The sequence below is a fragment of the Neovison vison genome, chromosome 1, assembly GCF_020171115.1.
Source record: "Neovison vison isolate M4711 chromosome 1, ASM_NN_V1, whole genome shotgun sequence".
NCBI lineage: Eukaryota > Metazoa > Chordata > Mammalia > Carnivora > Mustelidae > Neogale > Neogale vison.
The window spans coordinates 298,765,921-298,776,228 of NC_058091.1; the positions used below are offsets into that span (position 1 = coordinate 298,765,921).

General features: G+C 34.4%; 1 protein-coding gene across 1 annotated transcript; it reads right to left on the reverse strand.

The window, feature by feature from the left end:
• Positions 1-7,799: 7,799 nt before the first annotated feature.
• Positions 7,800-8,424, reverse strand: LOC122902335 (transmembrane protein 50A-like). Its single transcript, XM_044241653.1, has one exon. It carries the CDS (start codon positions 8,309-8,311, stop codon positions 7,838-7,840), a length of 474 nt encoding a protein of 157 aa, XP_044097588.1. The 5' UTR covers positions 8,312-8,424; the 3' UTR covers positions 7,800-7,837.
• Positions 8,425-10,308: the final 1,884 nt, after the last annotated feature.

Below are 10,308 nucleotides of genomic sequence, written 5' to 3' on the forward strand. Positions count from 1 at the left end.
TAAACTCTCTAAGAATTACAGGTCAGTTTCAAAAACCTTTTACATGTAATTGGTGTCCCAGAAGGGGAAGAGAGAACAGAACAGAAAAAATTAGAAGAGATGTTGAAATAGTAATGGACAAAAACTTCTCAAAATTAATGATACTTCTCATCATAAATCTATACAAGATAGTGGAGTGAAATATTTAAAGTGCTGGGGGGGCATCTTAACATGCTGAAAAATTAGTCTTAAAAAGGCAAAATGATAAGTTTCTAAAGAAACATAATTTATTGCTTATAAAGCAGACCTGCCCTACAAGATACGTTAAAAAACAAAATAAAACAACAAGAAGCAAACACCTTTAGGAGAAGGAAAATGATGTAGATGATAAATTCAGGTCTATATAAAGAAATGTAGAGCATAAGAAAAGGAATGTGAAGGTGAAATAAAATCTTCTATTTTTCTTATTTTTAAGTGAGCTAAAAGATCACTTTTGCTTTAAATAAAAGTTATAATATATTGGCTGATTAAATCCCATGGATAAATGAAAAGAATGACAGCAATACACAAGGAATAGGAAAGAGGAATTGGTGTATTCCGCTGTAAGTACCGTACTACACATGAAGCACATAGTGTTATTTGGAGAGGGCTTAGATTAGTTAAAAATATCTATTGAGAACTGAATGGCAATCACTAAAAGAAATGAAAAAGAAGTATAATTGATAGGCTAAGACAAGGGATAAAATGGAATGAAATCATTGCATGAAAAAGTAAAAGCAACATTTCTTTGTTTTGATCATTGCTGTTTGCCTATAATCTATAAATCCTGTCTTATAGAATAGAGCAACACTTATATAGGAAATGAATATGTTTTTGAGTAACACACAGACTTATATATATTTTGGTCAGCTCAAAGTTGTGAATACATTTGTCAGATTTTTAGAAAGTTTAAAATGATTAAAAATTATTGAAAATAAATATTAGTGTTGAATGTTGAATAAATTAATTCAAATATCCTACATGTGTGCACAAACACAAAACCATCCAAAGAGATTTGCTTAAATCTGGAAAACCCAAGAATTTTTTCCAGCCATTTTTTCCTAAGAGATCAGTATTTGTAGGGAAAACAACTGTCTCTGTTTCATAAACATTCATCAAATTAAATTTCTTAAATCAACACTTAAGGTTGAGTAATAAAACTACAGTCACCATAATCGAAGGTCAATATTCACACCTTTATATATCTTGAATTTGTCAAAACACTTGATGAACGTAGGATACTGTTTTCCTTCCACAGCATCACTTAAATGCTTTCTTCATTTACAAGCCTACTATTGTTATTCCTGCAAAATAAAATTAGTTTTCAAAGCTAGAATTAAATAATTATAGTTTGTGCTGAAATCGTTTTGTAAAATGTAAGTCTCTAAAATAGTCCTGCAAATAATTTCAAAATAATAAGAGATTGGTCATTACAAATATTTTCTGTGACATGTTAAATAGTTTCACATTTATTTAATTTTAATATATATCATCCTTCAAACAATATAGTTATTATCCTGTGTGCAGAGTAAATTGTTATAATTATGGTTTCTTTTGTCATCTTGTTCCTTAAATCTTTTTTTTTTTTTTTAATCTATCCCACTGTCTATAAGAAGCACGTTACACATGCAATTTCCCAAGACAGAAACAAGGCTTATTTCCTCTCCTTAAACTCTATCCATCTTCTCTCAATAGGCAAAATCCATAAGCAAGTTACATGATTCTGGTACTGAGTTCTGGAAGATCCAGCTGCCTCATCATGTGGGCTCCCGTGATTTGATCTCTGCTTTCTCTCTAGATTGACTGCCTATTACCAACTCATGCCCTGCTTTCCAAACATATATGTGGCATTTGTCTTCTACCATTTGGTCTGTTCAGGCATCATTTGAAATAGCACCGTTTTATTTAGTTATTTTTTTCCTGAAAGTTCTCTCTTCCCATCCAGGTCTATGGTTCTATTACAGCTCCAAAACTATCTGCCCTGCCTCCTAACTTTTGGGATAAGTCAGATTCAAACTAGGTAGATTAAACTTCCCTTGGGGAAATACACACACACACACACACACACACATTAGAAAAAGAGATACACACACGTACAAATGCATTTTATATGCAGTTGTACGCACACACACATAGACATTAGAACAGAAGGGGAAAAAAAAGAAATGCCTCTTTAGTAGAGAGAGATGTATATAAACTTCTGAAGTTCAAAACATATTTGATAGTGAGACTTGAAATTAAAAAATGAGCACAATTTTAATGACAAGATTCTATAAGATTCCTATGTCCATGTGGAACACTGAAGGCTGAATTTCATAAGGTGGACTTCAGAGATTCTAAGTTGAATCATTCTGATTTTAAATTTTTTTTAAGTTTTATTTATTTAAATCATCTCTACATCCAACATGGGGCTTGAACTCTCCACCCTGACATTAAGAGTCAGTTGCTCTACTGACCAAGCCAGGCAGGTGCCCCTAGTCATTCCTATTTTAAAATTCCAAAAGTCCAGGATACTGCAACTGAAAATGGAAACTTAATGAAAGAATTGGCCTCAGTTTACAAAATCAATACCAAATTGTGAATGCCTCTCTATCATATATGTACAAAGTTAAATTTATATGTACAGATTGAATTTAATCAACTGACAGTAAGTGATGTTTGTGATTGTTGGATAGACTTAAACCAGTTTAAAATACATCCGATAGTGTTTGGTCACAAATTCTAACTTGTTTCATAGAAGTATTTTGTGCACAAATAATTAGAAGACATCCTTCACAATTAATAGCATTTAATATTAAATGTTAAGCATTTAATATTTATTAATGGTGCAGTTTAAGAACCAACTTAATTATCATCACATTCAGTTTTAATATTAACCCGTTTTATAGTTGACTTATTCAAGGTCAAGTCACTAATAATTTGGTGAAAATGTGCAGAAGATATGGTTTCTGACTCTTAGTATTCTTTTATTGTACTTCGCAGTGTATCTTAAGTGTATTTGTCAGCACCGAAATGCAATTGTTTTTAATACCCTTCTTAACATATCTAAGCTTATTAACATTTTAAAAATATATAACATCATATACAAGTTATATGTTTATTAAAGTATGCTTTTGAAAGATCAGTTCTGGAATAAAATGATTGCCGTGAACACAGGCTTATTACTCTAATTTTCATGTCCCTAAAATATCATCAGATTTATTGAGTGTAGCCCTTAAAACTCTCCCAAAACAAAAACAAAAACAAAAAAAGAAAAACTCAACAACCGCTATTTTGTAATGTACTGATAAAAGATATTTCTATATTTGAGCCATTTCACTTGATTGGTCTGATAGCCTTTTCTCAAGTCTTCCATGTTTTCAATATGTATCAGGCTTCCCAACTTCAAAATTTAAAAGAGCTGTTTTGTTTTTTGTTCTTGTTTTTTTTTTTTTAACTAGAAAATTCTTGTACTGGAAAGGTTATAAATGAATACTTCCACAAATACATTTAAGGAATGGATTTTTAAAAAGTTACTTGACATATTTTATGAGAAAACTGTAATTACCAAGCCTTTTATTATATGGTAATTTTGGTAATCAAGTCATATTTATTTAGGCATTCTTAGTCCCATAATATTTTTGCTAAAAATTAACTCATCTCATATTACTTTGCAAAACATATTGAGATATTCAGATCTTTGTTCTATATAGGGCAAAAAGGTGGCTAGAGGAGCTAGTAAGAAACAATGTATAATTTAAGCTAATTATATGTTTTAAAGACATGTTAGTGTTACCAAACTATGGTAAAGTATTGTATAGTGTTACCAAAAATGGTAAAAATACCACTTTAATACTGAAATAAATATATTACTATATTTTATTAATCATCAATTGCTTCTACCAAACAAAATAGTGTAAACCATTTCTACTTATGTACCAGTAAACAGCATTCTCAAGCTTTCTCAATTTTCTAAAAATTGACATTGTTTTTATTATATTTTATTATATTTATATTAAATATAATATAAATATATTCTCTAAAAGTTTATCAGAGGGGCGCCTGGGTGGCTCAGTGGGTTTAAGCCTTTGCTTTTTTTTTTTTTCCAATTTATTTATTTTCAGAAAAACATTATTCATTATTTTTTCACCACACCCAGTGCTCCATGCAAGCCATGCCCTCTATAATACCCACCACCTGGTACCCCAACCTCCCACCCCCCCGCCACTTCAAACCCCTCAGAAAACAAAAAGCCTTTGCTTTTGACTCAGATCATGATCCCAGGGTCCTGGAATCGAGCCCCACATCGGGCTCTCTGCTCAGCGGAGAGCCTGCTTCCTCCTCTCTCTCTGCCTGCCTCTCTGCCTACTTGTGATCTCTGTCTGTCTGTCAAATAAATAAATAAAATATTTCTTAAAAGAGTTTAAAAATAAAAAAAAGTTTATCAGAATATTTTCTAGGGGCGCCTGGGTGGCTCAGTGGGTTAAGCCGCTGCCTTCGGCTCAGGTCATGATCTCAGGGTCCTGGGATCGAGTCCCACATCGGGCTCTCTGCTCAGCAGGGAGCCTGCTTCCTCCTCTCTCTCTCTGTTTGCCTCTCTGCCTACTTGTGGTCTCTGTCTGTCAAATAAATAAATAAAAATCTTTAAAAAAAAAGAATATTTTCTATAAAAATGTATTATTGATTTTGGTATAATAATGTGTGCTAAAAATTTCTTGATTACTGATTTTTCAGTAAATTGCTATTATGAGGGCTTATTGGTAAATAGATTTTAAAGGTTATATATCACAATTCTAATGAGAATCTAACAAATATCTTCCTTTCAACAAAAAACAAGAAATAAATATCAAAATTCTTTTTATAAACCTGAGATCTTATTAACAGAAATAGAATCAGGGTTTCTTTTTAAAATTATGAAAACATACTAACAATCTGACACTGTGTTCACAGTTAAGTTTAAATAAAAAGATTGTTTTCTGAATTTAACATTTCAAAAAGCAAGTGGATCAAGAATATTATTTTTAACACATAATACATAAAATAAAATTCTGAAATTGCAATTGTACATGACAGTTTGATGATCCTTTTCCATTGTTGGCATATATGCCCTACTCTTATTCTTTGATTTCTTTAATTCAATTGTCTTCTGACTTTAAAGATTAATAATGAACTCATTGTTATCACCTACTTTTAGGCATGGAAGACCTTGATTTTCCAATTCACACAGTGAAGCAACTACTTCATGTGAAAACAGATAACTTTTTAAAAATGTAAAAATAAAGTCATGCTTCCCTAGAAATAGTTGTCAAATGTGCATGTGAGTAAACATCACTTAACAAGTATCTGTAATATGCACATTCTGAGGTTCCACTTAGAAATCCTATACCATTGTGTCTGAGTTAGGGTCCATAAATCTGCATTTTTAAATGCTATATATCACAATGACTCTTGTAATAAGAGAATTAAAATATGTTTTAGGTTATACTAAAGCAACTTTACTCTCATGATTTGAAATTTTTATATCTCATAAACCTGACATAGAATGAGGACAATTTTAGCTACAGTGGTTCATTCTTATTTTCCAAACAAAATCTGATATAAATTATAATTTGTTCATTGGTTTGGCCAATCAGGCATGATCATTCTCAACTCTTCATTAGATGCTGGCCATATTCTGATATTGGAGATGCAAAGAAGAAACTTCTTCATGAGGTTTGCAGTGTCGTGGAGAAAAATAACAGATATGAGATTTTAAAAAAAAAGTAAGTAACACACAGATGGGGTACTGGGTGGCTCAGTTGAATAGGTATCTTCTTTTAGCTCATGTCATGACCCCCAGGTCCTAGGACGGAGCCAGATGCAGGCTCCCTGCCAGTGAGGAGTCTGCTTCTCCCTTTTTCTCTGCCCCTCCCCCAATTGTGCTTTCTCTCTCTCTGTATCTCAAATAAATAAATAAAATCTTAAAAAAAAAAAAAAGGTAAGTGACACAGAAAAAGATAAATACTATATGAGCTCACTTATATGTGGAATTAAAAAAAAAGTTCATAAAAACGGAGGTCAGATTTGTGGTTTTCAGTGGTGAGGGCGGTGAATGAAGAAATTACATGAGGGCTGTCAAAAAGTGCAAACTTCGAGTTATAAGATAAATAAGTTTTGGGATTGTAATGTACAACATGATGACTACAGTTAACTATGCTGTGTGGTATATTCAAGATTTGCTAAGAGAAGAGATCTTGAATTTCTTATCACAAGAAACATAACCCTGAGAGGTAACAGATGTCAACTAATCTTATTGAGGTCATCTTTTTGCTGATACATATATCAAATATATATAAAATCATTATGTTGTACACCTTAAACGTATATAATGTTATATGTCCATTTTATCTCAACAAAAATGGGGGGAAATATTTAAAAAATCCAGTTGTAATACGTACTTTGAAATGTGAATCAATCAGGTATCAGGAACACAATCATAATGAGTATTATAGGGTATATTAGTATTCTACTAGTATAATAACCAATTACCACAGAATTATCAGCTTAAAACAACACAGATTCATTATCTCACAGTTTTTGTGAGTCAGGAGTCTGGACACAGTTTAGCTGGCTTCTCTGTTCAGGGTCTCACAAAGCTGTAGTCAAGGTGTCAGCCAGACTGTGTGCATTTCTAGAACGTGTGTTTTCTTCCAAGTGCATGTGGTTGTTGGCAAGATTCAGTCCCTTACAGCTGTAAAAATGAGTCCCTCAGCTCCTAGAGGCTGTCCAAAGTTTGCTTCCAAGTTGCTCCCTGCTTAGGCAACTCATGTCATAACATCCTGCCTCTTCAACACTAGAGGGAGAGGATCTCTCTACAAAGTCTGAGAGGCATATATAATGCAACACAACCAGGAGAGTGACATCACATCGACTTTGACATACTCTATGGATTAGAATCAGCTCACAGTTTCCATACACACTCAAGAGGTGTATGGAATGACGATCAGGGGGCAGATTATTGAGAGTCAATGTAGGGTATGCCACACAGGCTAAAGATTTCTTAGAAGAGTTACAGCTTGTACAATTTTGAGAGAAGCTTAGGAAATGAGAATCTGGAAGGAGGAGTAGAAGGTACAGAGAAAGCATTCCTAATAAATTCTTCAAAAGCACTGGGGCAAAGGAAGAAGTGGGACTTACAGAAAAATCTGACAAACTAAACACATCAATTGCTGTAGTGGAAATACCAAGTTTCTCTATGGACCAACTCTATCACTCAACCATCTGGGGAATATGTTTTGAAGACAATAGTACCCAAGATGATGGTAGCACATTTTGACATCCATAACACCTATTGTAACTACATATTTCAAAATACAGAAAATAGTAATTATCTGCTTCCACACAGCATGAGGCAACTATGCCTCATATCACAGAAAAATTAACTAGCCAATCTAAAAGATACCTAAACACTCGTTATCCATAATTAGGTAACATTTATTCTTTTTTTTTTTTTTTAATCTTCAGAGCACTTTAATTTGTAGTTTTGGACCTTGACTATGACAAACGCTTGTATAAGATGCATCCATAATTCTTTTTGTAATTTATGTTTACAAATTACACCATGATAAAACTTAATAAAAATTACTCATGTGGCGTATTTTCAACATTTTATAAGTTAGTCCAATGCACACAATAGATTTTTGCTGCTGTTTACATAGGAAGTTCTCATGATTTCAGTATTATACAAATTGAAGCTGAAGACTACACTCAAAAATGAGTTTAAAAAATGGCATTACAAAAAACTGGGAGTGAGTAGTAAAAAACCCACACGGGGCTGCGAGCAGAAGCAAACTGGATGCTCTTACTGCCATAAGGCTTCAGTGAGGCCAAACTTAAACACCAGTCCTCCAAAAAAGATAAAGGCATTTTGAAAAAATACAGCAATTCCAGAGTATACGATGGCCTTTTCTTTAGCAACATAGCCTCCAAAGAGAATCCACATAGATGCAATCAGAGACCCAAATGCCAGCATGAATCCAATGAACAGCCAAATGCAAGCCCCTGTTTGACCCAGGCAACCTTCACTGTAACTGTCACCTCGGACTTGTCCATTTGATACTGCATTAATCATCAGGAAGGTTATGGTTGCTATAACACCACAGGCATGGTATGAGTGGTTGAACTCTTCCATAGTTGGACAAATGATAGCTGCATCTATGATAATCCACCAGCCGGTAAAAAATAGAACACCAGCAGCAATGGAAGCAATAGTATTGCGCTTTTCCCCCCAGTCAATGCATTCTGAGCATCTCAAGCCTTCTAGAAATCCAGACATTTTTTTTCAGGTCAGTCCAGCCCCGTCCGTGCAGTCGGTCCCGAGCCCGGTGTCGCGCTGCGCGGGGCTGCCTCACTTTCTCCTAGTTTTCAGCCAAGAAAACAAAACAGCCACCGGCCACCGGTACCCGGATGAAACAGCACATTTATTCTTTTTCTAGCTAGGTATCATTACTCTTTTGATATCCTATGAGATCTAAATTTGACTGTGATCATTACGTCTTATGCTAGATGCTAGGACTATGACAGTGAGCAAGAAAAATAATTGCTCAATAAATATAAGAATACACTCACACTAAAGCAAGGAATAAATATCCCTACTTAATAAAAACCCCAATTCTACACAGGTCATAAGGTCATCACTGGTATTTATAACTTTTTTTCTATTCCCAATTCCATATTCCCTTTGACCTCAGAAACCACCTCAGCTGGTCATGGTTCTTAACTTCATGGAGTGACCTAAATCCACATCCCTATAGTGTCTGAGCAGCTCATAGTCATGTCTGCATGAAGTCATTAAAGTTTTCCTTTAGTTTTTATTTTAGGAAAAAGGATTTCTGAGAGGGGTCCTAGAGGATCTCATGAATGAGACATTCCCTCCACTTTTTCTACTACAGAATATTCCTCCAGAAAATTGGAATAAGCCACTCCAACAGGTATGCTAAAATTCTTTTCTTTGCCCATTAGTTAACGGTCATGAGAATCTCAATATGGTCAATGTAGTCTTAACCACCAGTTTAAGGAAGATTGTACTTTTCCATTACTCCTTCATCCATTAGGAGATACTCTCTTTAAAACAGCAGCCAGCATTTCATGATAGGAAGCAACCTTTTGCCGATGGATCACTAGGGGTAATAATAAGAGAATCACTCTCATTTCACTGCCTTGTCTTTCATATGCATGAATATAGATTATGAAAGAAATAAGATCATATCCGGGTCACTGACTCAAAGCATATCCTGCATCCTGGGAAACATGACCCCAACCTCACCATTGTTTCTTCAGGCCAAGGATACTTAAAAGGTGGTTAAGATCAAAGGTTAATACACAGAAAATTCCCAAGCACAAGCCAATTTCTGTCCTTCCTTTACTGCATAATAAATTCCCTAATCAGTAGTAATGTTGAATGGAATACCACGGTGCTAAATAAGGCATATTGTATATCCATAGATGATGGGTTTGACAGACTTCTTAGAGAATTTAGAAAAAAATGAATATTTGGGAAAATCATAAGCAAAATTGTCTTACAGGGAAATAATGATGCCCCTAGACTATAAGTATATTCACATCTTGGCAGCCTTACTTAGTTACAAAATGTGACCCATAAGGAGGTGGCATACACACTAAGCAAATTGCAACATTTACCAAATTACTTCAAAAGAAACTTGCCAGATAAGATCATTGGCACTTTCATTGTTCATAATTATCTGAATTTAGTCAGAGATAAAGAACCATGATGAGTACTGTGCAAGTCATAGATATTACAGGAATTAGGTCTTCCATAATTGAGGAGCTGAGAAGTTAAGATCGGTTGGATGAGCAGACACAAATATAGACTAACAAGCCTTCATGGAGTGTAACCCAGATGGGTAAATTGGAGCTTTTGCAGGGAGAGCTGAGATCTAAGCATGTCCCTGCCAGCTCCTGGAGAGGTCTGTGGAGGCTCTTGCCACAATCAGCCTCTGGAGCCACTACTGCTCACGCAAGATCAGCAGTCAAGATGCAGCTAGAGGCTGAACTGATGAAAGCAGAAAATTCACTGAAACCCAAGAACACTGTCTGTTACCATATCTGACCACAGAGATCTACAGGGTAATAGTGGCCACTTCATTTTCATCATTTAAATTATATTCAATGTCTAACTCTTTTGACCAACTCTATACACAGTGAAAGAGACTCTGGGAAACACAGTTCCAAGCTTAACCAAATTAGCAATGGCTATGGTTACTAGATATAATCAACAACAGTATAGGACTAATTCAAACTAAGTTTGAATTA

Coding starts and splice junctions, on each gene's coding strand:
- LOC122902335 (XM_044241653.1), bottom strand. CDS start 8,311: ATGTCTGGATTTCTAGAAGGCTTGAGATGCTCAGAATGCATTGACTGG.